This window comes from Lynx rufus, unplaced genomic scaffold, assembly GCF_022079265.1.
Source record: "Lynx rufus isolate CCGP_SWC_20201006 ecotype Redwood Valley unplaced genomic scaffold, mLynRuf1.p SCAF_11, whole genome shotgun sequence".
NCBI classification, from domain to species: domain Eukaryota; kingdom Metazoa; phylum Chordata; class Mammalia; order Carnivora; family Felidae; genus Lynx; species Lynx rufus.
The window spans coordinates 12,874,899-12,902,297 of record NW_025814825.1 but is presented as its reverse complement, the minus strand read 5'-3'; the positions used below and the strand labels follow the sequence as shown (position 1 = coordinate 12,902,297).

General features: G+C 55.6%; 1 protein-coding gene across 1 annotated transcript in view; it reads right to left on the bottom strand.

The window, feature by feature from the left end:
• Positions 1 to 10,848: 10,848 nt before the first annotated feature.
• ADAMTS14 (ADAM metallopeptidase with thrombospondin type 1 motif 14) overlaps positions 10,849 to 27,399 on the bottom strand; it is a 79,155-nt gene continuing 62,604 nt past the window's right edge. The window contains exons 15-21 of the mRNA XM_047073700.1: positions 22,976 to 23,139; positions 21,395 to 21,563; positions 20,780 to 20,912; positions 18,859 to 19,066; positions 14,432 to 14,561; positions 14,194 to 14,304; positions 10,849 to 11,770 (exon numbers count right to left, since the gene is read on the bottom strand). Coding sequence (XP_046929656.1) covers positions 11,289 to 11,770; positions 14,194 to 14,304; positions 14,432 to 14,561; positions 18,859 to 19,066; positions 20,780 to 20,912; positions 21,395 to 21,563; positions 22,976 to 23,139 — 1,397 coding nt within the window. The 3' untranslated portion in view covers positions 10,849 to 11,288. The remainder of the gene's footprint in view (positions 11,771 to 14,193; positions 14,305 to 14,431; positions 14,562 to 18,858; positions 19,067 to 20,779; positions 20,913 to 21,394; positions 21,564 to 22,975; positions 23,140 to 27,399) is intronic.

The following is a 27,399-nucleotide window of genomic DNA, read 5'->3' as shown; positions in this document are numbered from 1 at the left end:
CCCGGGTCTCACCTACGCCCCCGCCCCAGCCCCTTCTTGGTGGGCACCTCCACCTCTGCTCGGTCAGAGGCCCCCCTGGCCACACTCGGGGTTCCCGGACTTCCCCAGCCCGGAACAGGGCCCGCCGCTGGAGTCGTTCCTGTCTGCGGCTGCCCCGGACACTCGGGAGCACCTGCGGAGAAGTGGCCTCTGTTAGTAGGAGGTGAGCCAGGCCATGTCGCTGCCCCCGGCGGGCACAGGAACATCCGTCTCCCTGGAACTATGTCCCTCGTCCCGCACCGAGCAGAGCCAGGGACGCCGTTACGGGACGGCCAGGGCCATGGCCACCCTGTGCGGTTCCGCACCAGCTAGTCACAGACCTCCTAGGGCCCAGCCTCGCCCTGGCTCTCGGCATCTGCTGCTTTCCCTTCTGGCTCCTTCCTCTTTCCCTGGACTTCCCCCATCTACCCAGCCCGTCTTCCTTCTCGGTGGCTTTTCTGCACTCAGCATATGGCTCACTTCAGAACCGCTCCTCAGTGTGTCAGGGGTGGAAAGGCCCAGAGAGGGCACGTGATTTGCCCAAGGTCACACAGTGCCCTCAGCCTCAGCAGGTTCACAGTTTTCTGGGAAGCTGGCACGTGACTTTTTTTTTTTTTTTTCCTTTCTGAATTTCTTGGCCAGTTTGCTAACCGTAACAAAATACCACCAACTGGGTGACTTGAACAACAGAAATTTCTTGTCTCCCAGGTCTGGAGGCCAGCAGTCTGAGAACAAGGTGTCGGTGGGGTGGGGTGCCTGCTGAGGGCTGCGAGGGAGAGTCGGATCCGGGCCTCTCCCCCAGCCTCTGGCGGTTTGGCAACAATTGTCAGCCTTCCTTGGCTTAGAGATCTTCCTCGGATTTCTATTTCTGCCTTTATGGTCACATGACCTCTCCCTGTGCGCGTGTCTCTGGGTCCAAATTTCCCCTTTTAGGGCGACACCAGTCACGTTGGATTAGAGGCCCACCCTGCTCTGGTCTGACCTCATATTGCCTAATCACACCTACGATGATGCTATTTCCAAATAAAGACACATTCTGAGGTACTGGGGTTGGGTGCTCAGCACATGAGAGGGAGAGGGGACACAATTCAACCTGTAACACATGCCTGAAGGTCTCCCTAGGCCCATCTGGCCCTTGCTGTCATCTCGTGGCCAGCGGGGTCCTGCACTGGGCGAACACACACTGCTTAGGCGCCTGATTTTTAACCGTCAGAGACTCACCGGGCTCCTGCCCGGGCCGTCCGCTCACCCCTGACGGCTCTTTCCCGGTGGCCATCCTTCCAGCATCCTGCCGTCAGATACCCCTAATAAGCTGAGAACCCCCACACCTACCTGTCTAGCCCTCCCCTCTGCCCCCGAGCTCCTGCCTCTCAACAGGGCTCCCTCCAGGGCTCCCTCACACCTCAGTCCTAGCGCATCATGACCCGGCTGTTGCAGCACGACGCCTCATTCGCCCAAGGGTATCACCCTTGACCCCACAGCCAACCCCTCCCCAACATCTGACTCTCATTTCCTTCCTCCTCCTCTGCTACCCCCTGGTCCAGGCCACCACCGTTTCCGGGCTGATGGCAGCGTCCTTGCTCGTGACTTCCTCTTCGTTCCCTGCGAAGAAGACTTCAAAACCGTATCCCATCATTCTCTTGCGCAACGCCCTGCCCTGGCCACAGGCCCCGCTGTTGCTGCCATCTCATTCTTTGTGAGGCCCTCCCTCGGTCCTCACTCAGACAAGACGTGGGTTTTCTGACAGGCCAGGGAGCCATGGACCCATTCATGCCGTTCCCAGCGGTGACGACGCTCTTCCAGCATTTGCCTGCCGCTCCTTCCCATCCCCGGGTCTCAGCACAGTTACCGCTCCCTCTGAGAGGACCCCGACCATCCTACCCAAGGACAGCTGACCCCTTTCTTCTCTACCCTGTCGTCCGGTGTAGCTCCTCCTAGCCCTTCCGTGATCTGTAAGGATCTTCTTCACTTCATTCCTGACTCGTTCGTTATCTGCCTCGCCCTCAAGCTATAAGCTCCCCGTGGGGACGGACCACATCTGTCTCGTTCACCTCTCTGTGGTCCCGGTGTATACAGTAGGTACTCAATAAGTGTTTGCTGATTGAATGACTGCGTGATGAAAAATTGGCCCCTGCCCTCAAGGAGCCCCAGCCCAGGGGAGGGGACAGTCAGGTGAAACTCATGAGACCATGAGGGACGTGAAGGCAGGGGGTGCAGACGGCTTCAGATGCACACGGACAGTGCCACTGACTCACCCGTGCTTCCTAGGGAGGTGACACCTGGTCCCAGTCTTGAAAGAAGAGTAAAGAAAAGGCAGGGGAACTGCATGAGCCCAGGCCTGCGGGGGCGATGGGACCACCCGAGCTCCCCCTGGCTCCCACCGGCCCCCACACTGCAGTCAGGGCTGCATGGCAGTGAGGAGTGTGCAGGCCAGCTGGGCCTAGATGTGTCCGTTCAGGTGGGTGTGAGCCTTTGGGCACAGAAACCGAAAACCCGGGCGAGGGAGGGAGAGATTCCGAGCCTGGTCCCTGAGGTTGGGATGGAGGGCCTGAGCCCCCCGATGAATGGGTGTTCCTCAGACCTGTCCCCACATGGGTGGTGGGGTTCCAGGACTTCTGTTAGCTTCCTCTCAGCAAGTGCTTGGCCAACGTAGGGTGTGGGGCCCTGATTATCTGCATAATGGCTCCCTGTGAGTGAGCAGGAACCCTACAATGGGAGACATCCCCCGCCAGGGCTGCCCCGGAAGTGGATTTCCAGGTCTCTGTGGATACCATTCAGGGGGGTGCTGAGCCGACAGCCCAGCTGGACGTGAAGGTCACCCACCGCCTTGGACGTGACCCCGGCAGCATGGGCGGGCCGGCCCCGTGCGACCGTGTCTGCAGCTGCAGGTGGGGGGAGACGTTCTTCGGGTAAGAGGGGGAGCCCCCAGGCCAGAGCCCTTTGTCCAGACTAGGGTCTGATGGGAAACTCCCCCGGAGTTGTCCACTCGGTGCTTCCTGCCTCCGCCCACGATTCAATAAGCATTTACTGTGTGCCAGCTGTGTGCCAGGCTCTGAGATGTCAGCCCCTGCTCTCGGGGATTCTCAGGTTATCGGTAGAGATGGATAGGTCACACCCAAACGGATGCCCTGGGTGCTACAGCAGCACAGAGACAGGGCAGCTGAGGCAGCTGGGGGCTCCTGAGGGGAGTGACAGAGGCTTGAATGGTAAACAGCAAGGCAAGGCTTTAGGCGGGAGTACCCTTTCTTTGTTTATAATTTATGTATTTATTTTTGAGACAAAGAGTGTGTGTGTCTGTGCACGAGCAGGCGTGCAGCAGAGAGGGAGAGGGAGAGAGAGAGAATCCCAAGCGGGTTCCATGCTGGCAGCACAGAGCCCGACTTGGGGCTCGATCTCGTGAACAGGGAGCTCATGACCTGAGCCCAAACCGAGAATCAGACGCTTAACCGACGAAGCCACCCAGGCGCCTCTGGCCAACAATACCTTCTCTCTTCTTTCCCGAGGAACTCTGGGATGGAAAGAAATACATGTAACAACGCTGTTCGAACGTAGGGCTTGTGCTGGACACAGAAAGGCAAGCAGGCCAGGCTGGCCGCCTTGGCGCTCTCCAGGCCTTCAAGTCTGCCTTGGGAGGATAGGGCGAGGGCTTCATGGAGGCAGAAGCCCTAGGAGATGCTAACCGTTCCCAGTCCTGTGAAGTCCGATCTTATTCAACCCCCCCCCCCCCCCGCTCTGCTCTACGAGGGGAGCCTGAGGCTCAGAGAAGGGGCTCCAGCAAATAGCTAATGGGCTGGGATTTGGCCCCAACCGTGGCTCCAAAGACCATGCTCTCGCCGCCAACAGCACAGCCCCTCTGAACAGATGGGGCTGCTGACGACCCCAGCAGGCGGAGACCGGCCAACGTTCCTGGACTCCTGGCAATAGCCTGAGGAAAGACCAGAAGTAGGAAGGAAAGGCGGGCCAAAGCAGACTCCTTTCTGACAAGACAATCAGGTCTGGGGGGCGGGGGGCGTGGTAGGGAGAGTTCTGGAGGCGACACTGACAAGGAAATCAGGGAGACATTGTTACGGAAAGGAGGGACCAAGACTGAGAGGGAGGCAAGGGCCCCGGGGAAGTCGGGCCTCTGCCGGTGGGTTCAGGGTACCGCTTCCTGTAGCCCCGCTTCTCTCTGCCCACTGACCAGGGCGGGGTGTGGCCCTCCCACTGGCTGGGCCACCTTGTCCCTTGCTCCCCTTCATCAGGAGGTCTCTACCGGGTCCGTGACACCTCCCTGGCAGTGCTCCACTGAGCTTCCGGGGCACAGGGCCTGTCTTCAGGGCCACCAGCCCCTCCTCCTGCACCAGGACCGTGTGGATGTGAGCCAGCACCGCATGCAGGCCGAGGCCCATCCATGGGCCCTGGGACGCGCTGGGCCCTCACCGCTGAGCTCCCAGAGTCATGCAAAGAGCTGCGGACTGGGAGACAGAGCCCGGGGAGGGTCTCGTGAGAAGACAAGGCCCGGGGGACCTTGCAGGGAGGCAGAGAACCCACCATCTCCCTGTGTCACCGTGTATCCTGCAAGTACTCCATTTATCGAGAGAAAGTGCCGCCCGCAAGGGGCGCCGGGTCTGGGGGGCAGACGGGCCTTCTGCGGCAACCAGAGATCAACTCACCAGCACACCGAGGGCTCTGAAGCAGAGGTTGGAGAAAGGTGGCCTGAGGAAAACCAGCATCGCGCCAGCCAGGGCCAGGGAAGCAGGGAGTCCAGAAGCCCAGCTGCTGCCTCTGGGGGTCAAGGGACGAGAAGAGAAAAATACAAATACAAAAAGGACCATGCTTCCCTTCTGGTAGCCTGCAGCCTCCGTGGGCACAGCCAACTATGCTGTAATTATAAGGAATAATTATTACTTCTAGAGCACTTCTAGAGCCAGACACAGCACTCAGTACCTGACATACGATCAGCAATCTGATAGGTAAGAATTATGCCCATTTTACAGATGAGAGAATCTAAGTCTCAGAGAGGTAAAATGACTTTCCCAGATCTAAGCATTTACCCAGTTAGTAAACGGTGATGCTGGGGATCAGGTAAATCCCTAATTGGGGGAGGAAAGATGTTTTCCTCTAGGGAAACACTGCAGCGTGTTCTAAGAGGTCCTGGGGGGGGGACCAAGCATCCTCCACTACTTTGCTTATTTGATTTAAATTTGGCCGGGGGGGGGGGCGATGCCTGGATGGCTCAGTCAGTTGAAAGTCCTACTGTTGATTTTGGCCGTGGTCCTGATCCCAGGGGCCTGGGATTGAGCCCCGCATCCGGCTCTGTGCGGAGCCCACAGCCTGCTTAAGATTTTCTTCTCCCTCTCCCTCTGCCCTTCTCCCCACTTTTACTCCTTCTCTAAAGTTAAAAAAAAAATTTAATGTTTCTAAAAAATCATTGTTTTTTAACCGGGACAGGGTTTTGCACACAAGAAAATTCATTCTAAACTGTGTGACAAACGTGTACAACCACCAACACATCAAGATCGAGAGCATCTCTATCGCTCCAAAAAGTTCCCTTGTGCCCCTTCCCAGCCCACCTTCTCTGCCACCCCCAGCCCTGGCAACCAGTGATGTTTTCTGTCCTTACAGTCTTGTCTTTTCCAAACTATCCTATGAATGGAATCACCCAATGTTCAGGCTTTTGAGTCTGACTTCTTTCACGAAGCACAACGCTTTTTAGTTCCAGCCAAAATGGTGCATGCATGTACACACGAGGGGTTTATGCTTTTTCACTGCTCAGTGGCATTCTACCGCTCGGATGCGTCACAATTTACTTATCCAGTCCCTGTCGGATACACATTCGGGTTGTTTCCAGTGGGAGTCTATTTCAAATAAAGTCACTGTGGACATTCGTGTCCAGGTCGTTTCGTGGGCAAATGTTTTCATTCCCCTCTTGTGGATACAGAGGGGAGGCATCACTAGGTTGAGGAGAAGCGTATGTTTCTTATCAAAATCTGCCAACATCGGGACGCCTGGGTGGCTCAGTCGGCTACGGGTCTGGCTCTTGATTTCTGCTCAGGTCATGATCTCACAGTTTGTGAGATTGAGCCCCGTGTCGGGCTCTGCACTGACAGCACGGAGCCTGCTTGGGATTCTCTCTTTCCCTCTCTCTCTCTCTCTGCCCCACTCCTGCTCATGCCCTCGCTCTCAATAAACTTAAAAAAAATAAAAATAACAAAGTTCCTATTTTTGACCTGTCTAGTTTGTCCACCCCTTCTTTTTTTTTTTTTTTTTAACGTTTATTTATTTTTGAGACAGAGAGAGGCAGAGCATGAACAGGGGAGGGGCAGAGAGAGAGGGAGACACAGAATCGGAAACAGGCTCCAGGCTCTGAGCCGTCAGCACAGAGCCCGACTCGGGGCTCGAACTCACGGACCGTGAGATCATGACCTGACCCGAAGTCGGACGCTCAACCGACCGAGCCACCCAGGCGCCCCGTCCACCCCTTCTTTTGTGGCGAGTGCTTTCTGTGCCTTCTCTGACCCAAAGTCACAAAGGTATTTTTTGTTCATGTTTTCTTCTAGAAGTGTTATAGTTTCAGTTCATACCTTTAAGTTGATGGCTGGGACTGAGTCCATCTTTGTACATGACATGAGAGCTGGGGGTTTACTTTTGTCCATCCGGAGCCTCCCAATTTCTGGCATCATCTACTGAATCGCCTCAGCACTACGGCCATACGGGTCGATTTCTGGATTCTCCGTTGTGCCCCACTGTTACGTATGTTGATTCTTACACCAGTCATACTGGCTTGATGACTGCTGGTTCTCACAAGTAAGCCTGAAATCAGTGTATATTCTGCCACTCGGTGCCTTTTCAGAATTGTTTTGGCTGTTCTAAATCCTCTTTATGCCCATAAAGATTTTATAATGACTTCGTCAAATTCTAAAACAAACAAAAAAACAGTCTGCTGCATTTTTGATTGGAATGCCATTGCGTTTACAGATCACTGTGGGGAGAATTGACATCTTAACACTGAGTCTTGGGATTCATAAACAGTCTACCATTAGATACTCTTAGGGTTTTCTGCGGAGACGTAGTTTGTGTCCCCGATGCGCTGTAAATGTGTATTGCTTTCTTTTTTTTTTTTTTTCAACGTTTATTTATTTATTTGGGACAGAGAGAGACAGAGCATGAACGGGGGAGGGGCAGAGAGAGAGGGAGACACAGAATTGGAAACAGGCTCCAGGCTCCGAGCCATCAGCCCAGAGCCTGACGCGGGGCTCGAACTCACGGACCGCGAGATCGTGACCTGGCTGAAGTCGGACGCTTAACCGACTGCGCCACCCAGGCGCCCCTGTATTGCTTTCTTAATTTGCACTCTGCAACTTGGCTGGAGCCCCGAGGGGTGATCTCACGGGCCTACTGTCCTCCTCTAGATCTTTCTCGCATGCATCCAGCAGAGGCCTGTGGACAAGAGCTGATGAGTAAATACAGCCCCCCACCCCACCCCACCCCGCCTTGTGCCTGGGGTGCGTCATGATTCCAAACTGTCACGCTAACCTTTAAGGTTTTTTCAAACTTGGTATTTTCTCACCTGCTTACATGTGGACCACTTCGTCCCATGATCTGCCTAAGTGAAAATAGCCTATGGACCCTCTCTCCTGACACGGGTTTGTCACGCTTTGCAACTTTTACCTGCTTGCCTGACCACCTCACCCCTCTGATAAGCTAAAAAAAAAACAAAAAAAAAAAAACAGTCCCACTTTGTAGACTACTAGGCTTTTTTCTTACAGTTTTCTGCAGTTTTCTACCTCCTAAGCAGGATGTGGGTAACGTTTAGTCAGGGCTGTGGCTTGGGCTTCCCAAGGCCCTGGTCAGCAGTCCCTGCAGGGTGAAAGGGTCACAGGGGGACTGGAGCAGGGGTAGGACTGCTCAGGTGGAGGTCTGGGGGCTTTTTCAGGAACCCAAACTCTGACTCTGGCCCACTCCGGTGGCAGACCCAACAGCTCATCTGGTCCCGCTAGCTGAGCGGGCCCCCTAGGCCCCCGCTCCAGGAATACCCCAGGGGCAATGTCGCCCCCGGGAGGCACCCACATCGTCGTCTCTTGCATTTTCTGATCATGTTGTTTCCAGAGGTAGGCACGGCAAACGCTTTCACTGCCGTTTTCCAGAGGGGCAGAGGGGGCCGTGCCCCTCAGAATCTCAGGGCCCAAAGGCTCCCCAGAGCGGTGACGCCCCCATGCTAGACTCTGTGGGGCCGTAATGGTGGGTGGAGGGTCCTCGGGGCTGGTTTCTGGGTCCCTCTCCCTCGAGCACTGCAGGCCCGCTTTGAGATACCGCCCTTTGGCCTGGGAGGACTGATCACAGGTTCCCAATGGTGTGACATTTTAAATTACCTCTCCAGCCCCACAGCGCTGCTCCCAGACCCCGCGACGACGCCTACACGAAGGGCTCCCGCGGTAGCCGGGCTCAGCGCAGCGACAGACTGGCGATGTCCGCCGTGGCGCAAGATAGGGGCACATCAGCACGCATGCCCAGGTGGTATCCCTGCCCCACGAAGTGTGCGCGGTCCTCCGTCAGAGCCAGGGGTGCTGGGGCTCTTAGAGGACCCCACTCTGCCCACCGTACAAAAGGCACGTGTCCCCCACCCCACTCCCCCGCCCGCCCCGGGACCCCAGGACCCTGCTCTTTGCAAGCCATCTGTACCTTGGCCTGCAGAATTCCCTGCCTGAGGTCACAAGGGCGATTTGAGGGCCCGTGCCAGCATCTCCCAGGTTGGCAGGGACGTCACTGTGTGTGCACCCCTGGGCTCCGGTGGTAGTTGTCCAGAATGGGTGGTTCCCAGGGGGAGGCTGTTGGCGGAGGGATATAAACGGAGTTTGGGCTTGAGGGCTAGATGGTCCACACACAGGCATGTGAGGTCTGGAGCGGACCTCTGTGCCTCGTCCTGAGCCCCACGGCTGGCAGGGAAGGGCCTGGGGTACACTCCTTAAAAGCGTGCGGTGGTGGATTAGTGATGTCTGACACAAGCAAGGTGTGAAGCACGGATGACTGGTTTTTTAAATGATTTTTTAATGTTTATTTAGAGAGAGAGAGCGCGCACGCGCACGCACACACACGAGCAAGGAAGGGGCAGGGGTGGGGGGAAGGGGAGAATCCCACACTGTCAGCACGGAGCCCAAATCAGGGCTTGAACTCACGAGCCGCGAGATCATAACCTGAGCCGACATCAAGAGTCGGAGGCCTAACCAACTGAGCCACCCAGGCGCCCCCACGGATGGGTGGTTTTAAGTTATTCCTGCTACGTGCCAGCCCTCCCTGCTCCCCCGGCGTCACGTCCCTTCCCCCGCCTATCCGGCCCTCTCATTCCGCCTGGACTTTTCCAGAGAAACAGTGCTCGCCCCCCCTCTAGGGAAGCCACCCCTTGCTGTCCCTATGCACACCCCGAAACTACCTCCCAGGCACTTCCACGTGGATGGTGACCTGCCCAAGGCCACAGAGCTACTCGAGGGCGCCCCCGCCCACGGTGCTTTCTGGCCTCTCTTCCCTGAGCTGGTGCTCCGAGGAGTCCAAGAGCGAGTGAGGCCGAGGCAGGGAGGCCGAGGCAGGGAGGGTCGAGCCTCTTCGGCTTTGCTCCCCCATCCATCCCCTACCCCCAGGCACCTTGCCCAGCAGAGTACATGAGAGGGAGGCTTCACCGTCCTTTTCCTCTAAAACAGAGACAACGAGAAAAACACAAAACGCCATCTGGGGGTCCAAAACGAAACACCAAGGACAATGTTAATAAATACATAAACGTGTAAAGATCCGGATCTCAGAGGCACGGGAAGTTACACCCCTAACGCCGGCAGGCTGGGTCTCACAGGAATGATTTCAGTGTGTGCCCCAGCGGCCCAGGGAGGGGGTGGCAGCGGGTGGAGAGGACGGCTGGGGAGCCCCCTCCGGGCCTCTGTCCTCCAGGGGTTGTGGGGGTGGGGACCCACTGCTCCTAGGCCTCTAGCCTGGCTCAGAACAGCCCCCCTGCCCCCAGGAAGGCAGGCAGGCAAGCACCTCTGTCACCTGCTGAGGAGTCCGGGACACCCTCTGTGTGACTGGGAATGAGGACCCTTGGGAGAAATCCTGGCACCCCAAGGGGCTTCCTGGGAGCCAGGGGGTCTAGGGAAGTTACCTGCCTTTGGAGGTAACACGGAGGGTAGCTGAGGCCCCACAGCGCTGTGGGTCATGTCACCTCCCTTCCCCCCACCAGGCATGGGGCAAAGGATCACATCCTGCCCTGGGGCTTGGGCCTGGGTGGACTGTGGTCCTCAGCCTTGGGACCTGACTGCACCCCGTTACCCTAGCACCACAAACTTCTGGCCCAGCCCCGGCCAGGTGGGAGAAGACCCCTGACTCCAGCAGGTGTGGTCTTCGGCAGAGAACGATGATGGATGGGGCACGACCTGAGAACTCACATCCCTGTGTCCCAGAGAGTCACCTTCCGGGTCGGGCTCCTTTCATGCTGCAAAGTGACGACCGAAGTTGACCTTCCTGGTGCAGCCAGGGGTCTAGCACCAGTTGTGAATGCCCCGGATGATGAGAATACGCATTCCAGACTGTCCGGGGCCCCCTTCTCTGGGCTGGACCCCGTGAGGTTGGGATGCACCGGAGGTAACAGGAGGTGCCATGTGCGTGGGGCAGAGGTGGTCACCAACACTGCCTTCCGGCCAGCAAGGGCGAGGTGGGTTCTGGCCTTGGCCTTGGCCTTGGCTGGAGGAGCTGTGTGGCGCTCTTGCTATGAAGAGCTGGGCCTGAGACGAACTCGCCTCCCACCCACCCCGGCCCTGCAGCCTGAGCGTCATGACCACACTCACCCCTCGCCCCCTTCCTCGCGGACTGCCCTGAGTGCTCCCCCCTCACCTTCCCTGGTCCCGCTTTGCCTCTCTGGGCAGAGGGGCCAGATAGACAGGACCTCCACAGTGGACCCCACAAGTTCTGGCAAAGGCAGGCAGCTGGAAGGATCCGGGGTGGGGGAGGAGGGGATGCTAGCTGGCCCTCAGTCCTGCCAAGAGACAGACGGGGAGCCCCTGAGAGGTGCGACTGTCCCCCTGGCTGCTTGCTGAGGTATCTCCGGTTAGGGCTTCCCCTGATCTTTTTCTTCCTCACGCGCCCGCTTCACGGGCTCAAGTGTCACAGCCCCCAAACTAGAACAACAAGAAGGCAAATAATTTAGAAGGAAGTCTGTGTTTGCCGCTGCCCCCGCTGCGTGTCCTCTGAGCTGGCGGTCTCTGAGGCAGCACACAGTGTAAACTTGACTGGCGGGATAGGCGAGGCGGGGCTCATGTCCCCAGGGAGGTGGCGGGAAGGCTGGTGCCTGGGTGCTTCGGGTCTTCCCCGAGCCGCCCTTTTTCCTCGGAGACTGGCACAGGTGCCCTGGTCCAGCCCCAAGGCAGTCCCCGGGGGGTGCCAGGGGAAGTGCCCCCAGCTGCTCTGGGGCCCAGTGTCTGGGGAGTAAAGCGGTGCTGGGTCACCGGGGGGCTGGTGCCCAGAGGTCTCGGGAGTTGTGTGGGCTGGCCGTGCTGATGGGCATCTGACCCTGTTGTTCCCACAGTGGGCTCCACAGCATCTGGAGGGGACTTCGGACTCCCGGGAGTAGAGAATGGTGGCGGCGAGGCCAGGCCAGGGTCCGGGCTGGTGTCGGGGCCCAGGGCCGTCTTGGAACAGGACTCACAGCACAGCCGGTGGTAGCCGGGGATGGAGCAGTAGCGATCGAGTGCTTCCGTCTGGCAGAAGATGGACCGGTCCCCCACGCAGGGCTCCGCTGCACGCATATGGCACAAGGACCACTGCCGGGAGGACGCCTCCATCTCCCACTCGGCCCCCCCCAACCGCCGGCCTCCAGCTCCCGCCCTTGCTGGACCTGCTCTAAAGCTTTGCCCTGGAGGGCGCCACGGGCCTGCCTGAAGGGAGAGACTGGCCAGAGTAAGAGCCCTTATTTTACAGAAGAGGAACTGAAATCCCCTAGAGCAGTGGTTCTCAAAAAGGGTCTCCACACATGAAGCATCGGCATCGTCTGGAAGCTGGTGAGCAATGCCAATTCTCAGGCCCCATCCAGACCTACCGAATCAGAAGTTCTGGGCGTGGGGCTTAGTTCTGCGTTTCAACGAAACCTTCAAGTGACTCCAATGCGTGGACCAATCTGAGAACCACGGGCCTACATCAGTAGTCGTCAGATGTGGCTGCTGAGTGGAATCCCCCAGGGGCTTTCCAAATAGGCACTGCCCACCTCCCACGCCCGGGGAGACTGGACGGCCAGTGTGGCCTGGGCGCTGGGTGGTTCTGACCTGCAGCAAAGCTTGGAAACCCTGCTCTCAATGAAGTAGGAATCCTGGTCCCCTCCCAATCCACCCAAAGGAATCCACTCGGGCCAGGGCCAGGCAAATGCCCAGGTAACCCACACTTGGGACAAGCCGAGGCAATATCCTGCCACCCGTCAACACACATTTGGAACACTAAGTCCTCCACCGATAAATCTGGAATCAAGCAGATCTGGGTTCCAACTGAGGCTCCACCACTGAAAAAGTGTGAGCCCTTGGGCAAGCCACTGAAGCTCTCCAACCCTCAGTCTCCTCTCCTATAAAATGGGGATAATGCTAGACACTTACCAATGAACAATAACATTATGATTATAAATAACATTTATAAAGTTCCTGGCATATAGGGGTGCCCACTATATAACTTTCATTTGCTTTGGTTCAGATATCTAAAAATCGTTTTGTGTTTCTGTGATAATTCCAGGTAGGTCTCTCCAGACAATGTGAAGGCAGGAACTTTGCTTTCTGCTAATTTTCTGTGTGTGTGTGTGTGTGTGTGTGTGTGTGTGTGTGTGTGTGTGTTTAGGGACGGGGCAGAGGGTTGGGGGCTGGTTTAGGGCAACAGGAAAATTAGGAAGAAAAAAAAAAAAAAAAAGGAAAGCCAGTGGCCTCTAGATGGCGCCAGAATTCTAGGACCAGAATCAGAGCCACTCTTTGCTCCTGGACAGAAAAGGGAAGGCTATCTGGCACTTGTGCAGCCTGGGTCTCAGAACAGGGGCGGAGCAGCAGCCAGGCCTGGAGCCAGAAGATCCTCTGTGGACATCGAGTGAGATGATTGATGAGCTGAGCTCAGAGAGGTTTAGGGATCCGCACATGGTCACATAGCCAGTTGGTCCTCCAGCTAGAATTTACAGTCTGTGATTTTTCTACTTGTCTTGTCAGACCCTGGTCCTTGAGAAGATGAAGTAGGAAAAGAGAGAGAGAAAGAATCTAGGAAGGAAGTATATGGCCTGGTATATAGCAGATGCTCAGTTAACATTAATGGATGGATGGATGGATGGATAGGTAGATGGATGGATGGATACATGGATGATGGATGATGGATGGATGGATGGATACATGGATGATGGATGACGGATGATGGATGGATGGATGGGTAGATGGATGGATGGATGGATGCATACATGGATGACAGATGATGGATGATGGATGGATGGATGGATGGATGCATACATGGATGACAGATGATGGATGATGGATGGATGGATGGATGGGTAGATGGATGGATGGATGGATGCATACATGGATGACGGATGATGGATGGATGGATGGATGGATGGAGAGATGGGTAGATGGATGGATGGATGGGAGGATGGACTAACTGGCTCCTGATCATGAGGCAGAGAGAAAGTACTACCACCATTTTTGTTATCTGACAGCTAGGCAGGAGTGCGTGCATTATCTCATTTAATTCAACAACCCTACGAAGACAGCTCAGATCTACAATTGCTTATCCCAAAACCTTGAAACCAGATATGACTGATAATTCAGAACTTCTGAGGTTAGAAAAGTAATATTCATATTATAGAACATCTGTCATAGGGAGTGGGATATCCCCTTATAACTACAGCAATGTTTCTGTAGCAAAAGAATAATTGATCTCTTGTTGGGTCAGGCCAGGCTCTGCTGCGAAATGAGTCTGCACCGAATTTAGGGCACCACTTGCAGCTTTCAACATTTTGGAATCGCAGGTAAGGGACTGTGGACCCGTATGGGTAGCACCCCCAGCTCACAGCTGAGGCTCCAGGAGGCTGAGGTCACATGGACAGCCTGGAAACTCGGGCTGTTCCACTGCATGGCCTGTGCTTGCGACATGGCGACCACTGGAAGGTTTGGGCTGGGGGATGGGTCCAGACAGATACACACTTACTTGATAATATCTTGTTAATGGGATGTAGGGGCCCAGACTGTGGCACCCACTGTCCTTCTGGGGTCACAAGTTCCCGAATGTCAGCTCTCGCTGTAGAGTTCTGGAGATTGCCTGTGAGTGGGGACAAGCAGTTCTAGCACTGGGGATTTCTAGGGGGCAAGGATGCAAGCCGGGCTGGGCTTCAGGTCTAGGCCGGAGGAGCTGGGCCTGCCCCCCTCCCCCATCCTATCCAGCTCACCTCCACAGGGGGGAAGGCTGCAGACCTGGACAGTGTCCGGCTTCTCCCCCTCACACTGCCCCAGACTGTTGGCGTTGGTCCGGCACACGACCTGCCGCTGCTGGATGCCCTCCCCGCAGGTGGCGGAGCACTGTCGCGGGAAGGCCGGGGCCCGGTCAAGCCACAGTGGCCGGGGAGGGGTAGGTGGAGAGACGAGAGGAAGGGAGCAGTGAGCTCCAGAGTCTAGCCAATGCCCAGGACGGAAAGGTACAGAGGAGGGCCCCGCGTTTCTACTGACCAGAGGGATATGCAAGGACCGCTCCAAGTAGCCTCAGGAGGACAGAACACCAGCTGTCCGTATTCCTGTGCCAGGCGAATGGCCGAACCTTCCTGTCACCCACGTGGTTAACCCTGGTTCAGGAGGGGACCTCCAGAACCCCATTCCAGCACTTTTGCCTGTGTCTACCATGTCCGGCCTGTGCCTGGGTCCTTAAATATTTTGTGGATCATTCTGGCAAACTCCCCTATTGTGATCCACCAGCCTGAGGGACCTGAAGTAGGTCCACTTACTTGATGATATCTTAATAATGGGATGTAAGCGGGGGCGCCTGGGTGGCTCAGTCGGTCTTCAGTTCAGGTCATGATCTCACGGTCAGTGAGTTCAAGCCCCACGTGGGCTGTGTGCTGACAGCTCAGAGCCTGGAACCTGCTTTGGATTCTGTGTCTCCCTCTCTCTCTGCCCCTCCCCCCTCACACTCTCTCTCTCTCAAAAATAAATAAACATTAAAAAAAAAATTTTTTTTAATAATGGGATGTAAGGACCCGGATTGTGACACTTGCTAAACTGAGAGACCTGGGTGACAGGGTCGCTATGAACCCCTTTAGCTCTGACATTCGGTGACTCTGTGCCTCAACATACCAAAACTCAGCTGACAGAGGCATGTTCACAAGTGTCTCCCGGGGCACCTGGGTGGCTCAGTCGGTTAAGCGTCTGACGCTTGACTTCGGCTCAGGTCACACATGATCTCACGATTCATGGGTTTGAGCCCCGTGTCGGGCACTCCGCTGACAGCATGGAAACTGCTGCTTAGGATTTTCTCTCTCTCCCTTTCTCTCTGCCCCTCCCCAGCTCATGCTCTCTCTCTCTCTCTCTCTCAAAATAAATAAGTAAACTTTAAAAAAAAGTGTCTCCTGGGGTGCCTGGGTGGCTCAGTCAGTTAAGCATCTGACTTCGGCTCAGGTCATGATCTCAAGGTTTGTGGGTTTGAGCCCCGCGTGGGCTCTGTGCTGACAGCTCAGAGCCTGGAACCTGCTTCAGATTCTCTCTCTCTCTCTCTCTCTCTCTCTCTCTCTCTGTCTCTGTCTCTCTGTGCACCCCTCCCCCATTCACACTGTGTCTCTCAAAAATAAATAAATAAAACATAAAAAAAAAAGCATCTTCTTCCCCAAAAGGGAAAGGTGTGGGCACAAAGGAGCCGGAGGCAAACAGTTTGCAGGGCCTGCTGCGCACGTCACCCCCAGGCCTCACCTCCTCTGAGGGACGGAGGCTGGTGGCGGGGGCTCCCCAAAAGCAAGGCTGCACCGTGTGACCAGGCCACAGGACGGGGGAGAGGCCACAGAAATGTACTTCTCCTGCTGGGCCCGAGGGAGACATGAGCGTTAAGGGCCACACAAACCGTGGGACTGGATGGCTCCTCCCCCAAGGATGAATAATGCCAACAGCTCCTGAACGCTCTGTCGGTCTCACAGGGGCAACAGTCTTCCACCACCTGTCACCTCACTGCCAGTGTTACCTAAGGGCCCTTTGTGGGCCAGCAGTCTTCTGTTTTATATTCAAACAAATAAAGCTGTGTGTTGAGGGGAAGAAAACAAAATCTGCCTACATTGTGCGGGGATTTGGGGTATTTAAAAATACTCTTCCTTATGCAATATTCTAAGCATCCAGAAAAGTATGAGGAAGCCTGGTCACGAAAGCCTGTTCACATACCGCCAGCAGCTTGAATATATCAGCTTTCTGGCAGATTTTCAAATACTGTGTTGTGCCTCTTTAAACTTTATGTGCATGGTATCTCATTGGAAGTGATCTGCCTTCATATTTCAGTGCTTTTTCTTACCTATTCCTCTGAGGTTTATCCACATTGGTAAGTATACTTCAAGCTTTTATTGTATGACCAGACCATGATTTTTTTTGACATTTTTAAAATATTTACTTATTTTTGAGAGAGACAGAGACAGAGACAGAGAGAGTAGGGGAGGGGCAGAAAGAGAAGGAGACACAGAATCCAAAGCAGCTCCAGGCTCTGAGCTGTCAGCACAGAGCCCCATGCGGGGCTCGAACTCATGAACCGTGAGATCATGACCTGAGCCAAACTCAGACACTTAACCAACTGAGCCACCCAGGCACCCAGACCATGATTTTTTTGGTCCAATCTCCTAGAGATGGACATTTAGGGTATTTGTTGATATTCTGCTATTACAATTAAGCATTGTTGTACTTATCTTTGTGACCAGAGGTTTTAAAAATTATGGTAAAATATATATATATATCATAACACTATTTTAACCATTTTTAAGTGCGTGGTTCAGTGACATTAAGTACATTCACAATGTTGTACAACCATCACCACCTCCACGTCCAGAACTTTCTCCTTCTTCCTAAGCTGAAACCCTGTCCCCATTAAACACGGACTCCCCATGCCCTCTCCTCCAGCCCCAAGCACCCACCACCCTTCTTTCTGTCTCTATAAACCTGACCACTCTTGGTAAGTGGAATCATACAGCATTTATCATTTTGTGTCTGGCTGATTTCACTTAGCATAATGCCTTCAAGGGTCACAGCAAATGAATTTTTTATTAAAAAAATTTTTAGGGGCGCCTGGGTGGCTCAGTCAGTTAAGCATCTGACTTCGGCCCAGGTCATGATCTCACGGTTCGTGGGTTCGAGCCCCGCATCAGGCTCTGTGCTGACAACGCAGAGCCTGGAGCCTGTCTCAGATTCTGTGTCTCCCTCTCTCTCTGCCCCTCCTCCACTCGCACTCTGTGTCCCTCTGTCTCAAAAATAAACATTAAAAAAATTTTTTTTAAATTGTTTTAATGTTTATTTATTTTTGAGAGAGAGAGAGAGAGAGAGAGACAGAGTGTGAGCAGGGGAGGGGCAGAGAGAGAGAGAGGGAGACACAGAATCCAAAGCAGGTTCCAGGCTCCGAGCTGTCAGCCCAGAGCCCGACGCGGGGCTTGAACCCACAAACCTTGAGATCATGACCTGAGCCAAAGTTGGACGCTTAACCGACTGAGCCACCCAGGCACCCTTCAAATGAATTTTTTAGAGAAAACTCAAGACAAAAATTTCCCTGTGGCCACTTCTAGGGCCTAGGCAGGAGCACTTGGACTGGCTATTCCACAGCCTTCTTATTATCTCCTCTTTCCTACCCTGGCCTCCCAGCAGTGAACTTTCTACAGAGCTGCTAGGTGACCTTTAAACCTGGAATCAGGGCTTGGAACATCCGCATTAAAACCCTTCAACAGCTTCTCACTGCTCGTAGAATACATTCTTTTTCAAGTCTGTCTTTATTTATTTCGAGAGAGCACAAGCAGAGGAGGGGCAGAGAGAGAGAGAGAGAATCCTGAGCAGGCTCCCTGCTGTCAGCACAGAGCGACACAGGGCTCAAACTCACTGTGAGATCATGACCCGAGCCGAAATCAAGACTCAGACGCTTAACTGACTGAGCCACCTAGAAGCCCCACTTGGAATACATTCTAACTTTTCACAAAGCTCTGCAGGACTGATCCCTGCCTGCCTCTCTGTCATCCTGTCCCTTCCATTCAGCTCCAGTCCCACTCTCCTTTGGTTTCTGGAACACGGCAAGGGTCTTCCGGTGGCTCAGCCTTCAAGTCTCAACACAAACGTCACCTCCTCAGGGAGGTCCTCCCAGATACATTACCCCCATTTACTTCCGCACAGCTCCAACCGCCATCTGTAAATGCTTCTGTTACTGGTTTAGGTCTCTCTCACCGGACTGTAAGTTACATGAGGACAAGTCGGTGATGGATTCCAGGCATTCCTAGCACAGCGTGCCCGGCACGTAGTTGGCATTTGGTAAATATTTCTTGAATGCAAGAAAGTGCTTCAGTTTGCTCACCTGTATCACGGGGGTCTTAACCCATGCCTCCTAGTTCTGACCCAGTTCTAGGTCAGAGCACATAGTGAATGAATACAAAGGCCTAGCCCAGGCCCATGGCCCAGCACACGTAGGAGCTCTTGGACTCAGTTTTGAGAAAATTCAGATCAGATCAGATCAGAGGTGGGGAGGGAAATTCAGGCGGAGACTCTCTGCCAGCAGGGAGCACCACATCTCTTAGTAGCTCCCTACCCCGACCCACCTTTTCCCGGACTCCCCAGAGAGGGTGGCCACTGGCTCAGCCCCTCCCACCCTCTGAGAACAACTCACCTGGGACCAGGCTCCCGTGCGCCACTGGGCTGGGCAGGGCACGCGGAGGCAGGGCCGCCGGGCCTCGGGCCGATCCCCAGGGCAGGCCTTGGCCGGCATGGCCTTGTGGGTCCCGTTGGAGAGGGGCAGCAGGCACTGAACCCCCCGGGTCTGCACCCCCAGCTTCCCACAGCTCCGGCTGCAGGCACCCCACTCTTCCATCACCCACCTAGAGGCAGACAAAGCAAAAGGTGAAGGAGAGGCGGGACTATGGGGACGCTTCCTCCCAGGGTCTCTCCCACCCCCTGAATCGCTGCGGGCAGGAGCTGGCAAGTGGGTCTGAGCTTCAGAATGCTGGGAGCCAAGACAACCGTCCACGGGCTCTGCAGCTGCCATAAGGGGGGTCACTTATGATCTCCTCTGCTTCCTCATCTGAAAAATGCACGGTATGATGCACCTTTACATCTGGCACCCTGCATGTCCGCAGGCAAGTTATGAACATCAGAATTCTTTTCAGCACTTCGTAAATAACGGAGTGTGGGCAGGTACTGTCCTAGGTGCTGAGATACAGCACCAGATTCATGGCTGGTAGAGTTGAACTCCCGCCCCTGGGGCTCTTGGGACAGTTAAAGGACGTGTATACTTAAAAGCACTTGGCAGAGTGCATGCATGCAGTAGGCATGTAATAAAGACAGGCACTGTTACTATCGCCGTCAGCACCTGCAGAGTTTTGGTGCCGATCAGCTAAGCTGGTGGTCTCCCACCGTCTTTTGGCCACGGAGCAGTTTCCAAGAGCACCGTAAGCAGATACCACTGGATGAATTAGACAAAGACGAAAATGGCTCTGGTGGGGTGGCGGGAGGGGCGGCCACAACCCACTCCCCTCTCAGGTTCCTGAGACATCTCGTAGCGAATGAGGGCTCTTTCGGCCAACCCCTTCCTTTAAAAGACAAAAAAGGCCCCAAATTTCGTTTGGCATTTTACGGATGAGAAGCTGGGGGCGGGGGGGCGGGCGGTGACGTGCCCAGGACCACAGCCGAGTCAGCGCCGCGTGCTCTGTGGCCACAGACGTTGGCGGAGACAGTGGCCGGCATGCCGTGTGAAGGGGGAGCGTGGAGCACTGAGGGGCAGGGGATCCCGCCTGGGCCAGGCACGGAGAGGCCACGGTGGACTCTGCACTGATCCCCAGCTCCTGTCCTGGCCCCGAGGTCCCCCCAGCCTCAGGGAGCAGAGCTGCCGTGAATCAGCCATGCCGAGTTAGACGGCTCGGACCCCAGAAGATTCCTGGGGAGGCAGGAAAGTGGACTGGGCGCTCTGCCTGGGGCCGGAGAGGCACTGGGGCCATCTCTGTGACGGGCTCAAGGCCACACCTCGACTTCCCAAAAAGTCATAGCTCTTCTCCTCCACGAAGCCCCCTCCAAATAAGCCCAAGAACATGATCTTGTGCCCAAATGAGCCTGTCTCCTCAGGTCAGGGAACCCACTCAGGGGCTAGACTATGGGTGGGGGCCGCCAGACAGCATCCTGGCCTATGCCCCGGCATCTAGAAGCACTGAGATCGACTTCACCTCAACGTCCCCTCGGATCATCGAGGGAAAGCTGTGTCCCCAAAGTGGGCCTCTGTTTCCCCATCTGTAAAAGAATGCTGGAAGGGGCAGAACAAAGGAAGCATTGTCCTTCTTCTGGGAGCGGAAGTTAATCCGCAAACCCCACAGGGGGACAGATGGGGGCGGATGCGGCCAGACCGGCAAGGAGGGCAACACTGGCCACGGACGGAGTCCAGTGTGTGGGCTGCTCTGCTCAGGGAATCCCGGGTGCAGGGGCCGTGACCCTGGACACTCAGGGCCAGGGGAAGCAGCCCCTCCTCCCCGGCCCAGGGCTACGAGAGAGTCAGTGACGCCCATGGGAAGGGGTCAGGCTCCTGGCCGTCCCCGGACACTCACGCAGGCTGGGCACACGGGTGCTGGTTGCAGCGCCGGCGGATGGGCTTGGGCCTCTTCCTGTGGTCACATAGGTGCCGCTGGACCATGTGGTGGTCTCGCCGGCGCCGGCAGCCGTATTTGGTGAACTGGATCCCTGGGGGGAGGACAGGCTGACTTGGGCCAGGTCCCGCCAGGCCCCCGCCGCTCCGCTGGGTCTCAGGGACGGCACGCTCTGGAGGGCCCGTGCCTCCCCCGTGCCTTTGCACCCCTCTTGCCCAAGTCTCTTTCTGAAGAAGCCTTCCTTGGCCAGCCCATCTCATGTGTCCCTGATGTCGTGCCAGCGGTGCAGGGGCTGGGTGGGGGAGGCACCTGGCTCTGCACGGCTGCCTCCCCGCATAGCGGGGGAGCCCTTACAGGGTGCAGGCCTTGCCCCGGTGCTGCTCCCCCACTCCCAGCCCCATCCCCAAGGCTCTGGCCAGGCAGGTGCCACACCCGAGAGATCTTTAAGGGGAAACGGAGGCACGAGCTATGGACACATCAGGTGGAGATAGTGTTGGCCCCCAGCCACTCCTACTCCTCCCCTGCAAAGCCCTGGGCTGCCCCACGAGGCAGCCAGATGGCTGGGCAGGCCCGTACCTCCTCCGCAGGCCTTGGTGCAGGGGGCCCAGCTCTTGAGCGCCCACTCGTAGGTGTCCGTCTCCTCCAGGAGCACGTTGTTGCTCCCAATAAGGGGCAGCAAGTCTTCATGGATGATGTACTTGTAGGCCAGGCTGCTGCGGGGGCCACCCTCAGCTGGGGGGAGCACCTGAGGGGAGACAGAGCAGGTGGCACAGGACTGGAGAGCAGAGAAGCAGGGCCAGCATGGGGGGGACAGGGAGGAGGGGGTCAAAGGAAAGGATGTGGGGTCAGCATCGAGCACGGCCTGGGAGACCATTCAGACCAGCAGCCACGCAGCAAACTCAGGCTAAGCAGCAGGAACAGCCTGCGTGCTCACCTGGGATCATTTTCCTCCCAGACATAAGTCCTCACGAGGACAGGGACCGTGTCTGCTGGTCTGTCTTGCTTACCAGGGCATCTGCGCTACCTGACTCTGGTATGGCCAGGTCTATAGGGCTCTGATCAGATATAAGATGGTCTGTAAGCCTCTGATCAGATATATGGTTGCAAATACCTTCTCCCATTCTGCTCAGCTTGTCTTCTCACTGTCTTCACGATGTCTTTCCAATGTACGAAGGTCCTCAATTTCCATGAAGACCAGTTTACCTATTTTTCTTTTGTTGCTCATGCTTCTGGTATCATAAGATGCAAGGTCAGGAGATTCCCCCCTCTGTTTTCTCTAAGAGTTCTATGGTTTTAGCTCTCTTACTTGGATATTTGATCTAGTTTGAGCTTGTTGTATACGGAGTGAGGTAGGGGTTCAACTTCATCCTTTTACATGTGGCTATCCAGTTGTCCCAGCACCATTAGGTGAAGAGATTATTCTTTGCCCATTGAATGGGTCTTGGTACCCTCAATCATTGGCATAGGTGTATGGGTGGCCAGTAAGTATAAGGTGAATAGAAAATACATGCAGAGTGAAATAATACACTGACACCAACAGGCTTCAGACCCTGCCCTCTAGGACCTCCCTGACTAGTGACGGTCGCACCAGGAAAGAAGCCTGTCCAAGCTCTCCCTGGCATGAATCAGCCAGTGTCAGGGCACCACAGACAAAGCCCCTCCTGGTCTGAGCTCCTGCATTAATAATCCCTGCTCCATAAACCCCGGTCTATGGCCTAGGAAGAGGGGGTGTGGGAAGAGGTGGACCCCAGCAAGGTCAGTGACTGCATCCCCCTCTCCAGAGGCTGGCAGCGTGAGCTGGCATCCCCAGTCACTTGCGGGCAATGCCATAATGCAAGTGGACATTGGATGACGCCAGGGCAACAGGGGGAACCAACGCAGGTGCCTCCTCTCATTCCCAGGCCCTGTTTCTGACGCTGCGTGACGGAGAACAGACTCCCTCTCATAGCAAGACAACCGTTTCTTTCTCCCTCCTCACGTGCGTCCTGCCAGCCTTTGTGCACAGAGGGCATCTAGGCCTCGGCCTTGGCCAGGCTGCTAAAGACACTGCAACACTGCTTCCGACGGGGCTGCGCTGGCTCAACAGTGAAGACTGGGGAGACTGGGCTGGGGCAGCAAGGGGGTGGGCAGGGGCCACCGTACAGGGTGGGGGCTCACCAGGATGGCGATGGCTTCGGGCAGGGGCCCACTGGTCTTGAGGCTTTCCTTGGCGTCCTCCACCACATACTCCCACTCCAGGCCCATTGCAGTAAAGGTCCGGCTCATTGCTTCCTTGCCCTTGGGGTTGAGGATGAAGCTGCCTGTGACCTGGTTCTTCACCGCTGGCCATGGGGAGAGGGTCACACAGATTTCTATTCCCCTCCACAGGAACACTAGCCAGACCTCCTCTGGGGCTTCGAGACCTTCCTAGTGGATCCCCTGGGGCTCCCTATGACCTGTCACCCCTTTCCACCAGAACCTTCCTCAGTCAGATGAGTCACTGCACCGGCTGCACGCAGCACCCCTGCCTCTAGACCCTGGCACACCCATTCCTCCCACCGTCTTCCCTTCTTCCTGTCTGACTAATCTTCACTCCTATGTAAGGCTCAGCACAATGTTCCCCTCCTCCAGGAAGGCTTCTTTTCTTTAAAAAAAAAAAGTAAGTTTTCCTTTTAGTATGTATTTTTTTATTTTTAAGAGAGAAAGGGAGAAAGCGGGGTAGGGGCAGAGAGAAAGGGAGACAGAGAATCCCAAGCAGGCTCCATGCTGTCAGCACAGAGCCCGATGCGGGGCTCAAACCCACGAGAGATCACGACCTGAGCCGAAACCAAGAGTCAGACGCTGAATCAACGAAGCCACCCAGGCGCCCCCAGGAAGCCTTCTTTGATTGCCCAGTCCTCGGGGACTTGCCCTCCCTTCTACAGCAGAGCACGAGGCTAAAAACACAGGCCCTGGCACCAGACTGATCTGGGGAAGTTACTTAGCTGCCCTGTGCTGCCTCAGTTTCGCCATCTGTAAAATGGGAATGCTAATCATCCGTAGCTCATAGGGCTGCGGCCGCATGAAGATAATCGCAGTACCCCCCTCCCACCTATCCACTATGGGGTCCTTGGGACAATTAAAGGAGTCCATAGATGTAAAGAACGAGGCAGAGTGCATGGCATGCAGCTGGCATTCAATAAATGGGAGGCACTATGACTGCCATCAGAACAGGGCCCGAGTAAAAATAAATAAACGTTGAAAAAAAAATTAAAAAAAAAAAAAAAGGGGCGCCTGGGTGGCGCAGTCGGTTAAGCGTCCGACTTCAGCCAGGTCACGATCTCGCGGTCCGTGAGTTCGAGCCCCGCGTCGGGCTCTGGGCTGATGGCTCAGAGCCTGGAGCCTGTTTCCGATTCTGTGTCTCCCTCTCTCTCTGCCCCTCCCCCGTTCATGCTCTGTCTCTCTCTGTCCCAAAAATAAATAAACGTTGAAAAAAAAAATTAAAAAAAAAAAAAAAAAAAGAACAGGGCCCGAGTGTTAGCACTGGTGCCTGTCTCCCCCACAGCCTGTCAGTGTATCTCCTCCGTTTTGGTGTCCTTGGGGCCTGGCACAGAGCGAGTCTTAGAAACACCTGTAAATGTCCACCCCTTAAGGTCCCACTGAGTGAGTAACCCGTAACTTGTTATCGAAAGGTGTCGGGTGGCAGCTGGGTGGGAGTTGTGCAGGGGCAGGCGGCCTGGCAGAGGCCCCTGCGTCACAGCCTTGGCCGCCCTGGAGCAGGCTGGTGAAGGGCTGCAGCCTCGGACCCGAGCCCCTCAGCCCAGGAGGGGGAGCAAAGGCTCTGGAGCCCTGGGGTGTCCCCACCTGGTGCCGACAAAAACCATCCAGGGTAATGACGAGACCATAAGAGCCAACGATTCAGAGCACTCACCATGCACTGGTCACTCTGGCGCCCGCCTCGGCGGAATCCTCACACACATCCCAAGGTTGGTGCTATGATTGCCCCAGATGGGGACCTAGAGACCCGCGAGGGGCAAAGGTGTCTCCTGGACACACAGGGCGCTGGTGGCCCAGCTGTCTGGAGGACCGGCCTCCCTGCTGAGCGAGAGGAGAGATGCCCCTCATCTCTCGATGCCTAATCCCTCTCTGCCCCCAGAATCGCCAGACCTGGAGCCAGAGCCGGGCCCGGCCTCAAGTCTCCCCACGGCTCTGTCTGCTACCCTCTCAGCAGCCGCCGTCCCCAGCCCTGGCTGTACACCCTCCGGTGGGCTGCGTGAACCTCTGAGTCCCGGCCCTACCGCGGACCCCACTCTGGACCCTGAGCATACCCCAGTCTCGTTTCACTGTGCTTCCCTCCATCATGCTTCACAGAGTCTGCATTGTTTACAAACGGAAGATCTGCAGCAGCCCTGTGCCGAGCGAGTCTATTGGTGTCTTTTTTCTGACAGCATTTGCTCACTTTGGGTCTCTGGGTCACAGTTTGGAAATTCTCGCAGTATTTCCAACTTTTTCACGATTATTAAATTTGTCACGGTGCCCTGTGACCAGTGATCTTTGAGGTCACTATTGCAAATGTTCGGGGACACCATGAACCCCACTTATTTAAGACAGCACACTTGGAACGCCTGGGTGGCTCAGTCGGTTAAGCGTCCGACTTCAGCTCAGGTCATGATCTCACAGTCTGTGAGTTCGAGGCCCGCGTCGGGCTCTGTGCTGACAGCTCGGAGCCTGGAGCCTGCTTCTGTGTCTCCCTCTCTCTCTGCCCCTTCCCCGCTCATGCTCTGTCTCTGTCTGTCTCAAAAATAAATAAAAACATTTAAAACAATTAAAAAAAAAAAAAAAAGGACAGTAAACGTAACGGATACATGTGTGTGTTCGGATTGCTCCCCGATCGACCATCTCTGTCCCTCTCCTCGGGCCTCTTTGTTCCCGCAGACACAACACTATTGAAATCAAGTCAGTTAATGACCCTACAATGGCCTTTAAGCGTCCAAGGGAAAGGAAGAGTCACATGTTTCTCACTTTAAATCTAAAGCTAGAAATGATTAAGCTTAGTGCAGAAGGCATGTCAAAAGCCAAGATGGGCGAAAAGCCAGGCCTCTTGTGCCGAACGGTCAGCCAAGTTGGGAAGGCAAAGGAAAAGTTCTTGAAGGAAATTGAAAGTGCTACTCCAGGGGGGTCTGGGGCGGGGTGGGGGGGGGCGGCACTCAGTCAGTTAAACAGCCAACTTCGGCTCAGGTCATGATCTCGCAGTTTGTGGGTTCGAGCCCCGTGTCAGGCTCTGTGCTGACAGCTCAGAGCCTGGAGCCTGCTTCGGATTGTGTGTCTCCCTCTCTCTCTGCCCCTCCCCCATTCGCACTCTGTCTCTCTTTCTCTAAAAAATAAACATTGAAAAAAAATTAAAAAAAAAAAAAAGATCAAACCAGCCACAACATTCCCTTAAGCCAAAGCCTAACGCGGAGCAAGGCCCTAACTCTCTTCAGTTCTATGGAGGCTGAGAGAGGAAGAGGAAGAGAGCGAGGAAGCTGCAGACAAAAGTTCGAAGATAGCAGAGGTTGGAGAAAAGAAGCCATAAAAGCACAAGGTGAAGGAAGCAGCAAGTGCTGATGTGGAACAGCTAAGATAATTCACGAAGGTCACTACAAACAACAGATTTTCAACGTAGATGAGACAGCCTTCTGTTGGAAGGAGATGCCATCTAGAACTTTCACGGCTAGGGAGGAGTGTCCGTGGACTGTCCCGAGGCCTACGTAAGGTAATGGATGACAAGTGCCAGCTCGAGGCCTGGCACATGGTAGATATTAACAGCATGGTTCTCTTCCCTTGACTTCCTTTCAAAGAATCAAAGCCCCCAAATTCCAGGAGAGTCTAACGAGCTTGGACGGGGCCTTGGCTTTCACTGCCAAGACGGCCACCTGTCCTGGATGTCTCCAGAGAGCACGCACATACCCTGTCAGGCACGTGCACAGACACACGCTCACTCTCAATACGTGCAGCTTGCACATTTCCACGGCGGGCTTGCCACATACCTCACAACTGTGCAATCACACAGTGCGGGCCAATGTCAGGTTTCCGTCCCACTTCCCTCCCCGCCCAGCTCCTGGGAGTTCTAACCCTCCAGGGAACTCACGGGCGAGCGTGCCCACACTGAACCTGCCCTGGGTTCTAGAAGCCTCTGCCCCGACCCCCGTGGAAGCCCGGCTGCAGCCTCCACGGAGCACTCCTCGCTGCCAGCAGACAGAGGAGCTAGACGTCCGCAGACAGGGGTGGGGGCTGGGAGGAGTGGGAGGGCTGGCTGGGGAGGCCCCAGGGGCTGCGAGTATTATGGAATCGTCTGAATCATCCATAGGGGTGTAGCAGGAGGAGCGTCTGCAAGCTCCTCCCTCTTCTGGAGTCAGCGGCCCTTCTCTCCTTGCCCCCTCCCCTCCTCTCCCCTGGCCCCTGTTCTGGCACAATCCCCCGGAGCCAGACAGGCAAGTGGGCAGGGAGCTGGCCAAGCCAAGCCCTCCTGACTCATACCCATGCAGAGTGGGGCTGTGGGCAAGGGCCCGGGGCTGGGAGACAGGAGAGCCTGGCGCAGACTGGCTCACCGCGTGGGGGAATCAGGGTACACAGAGGGCCCA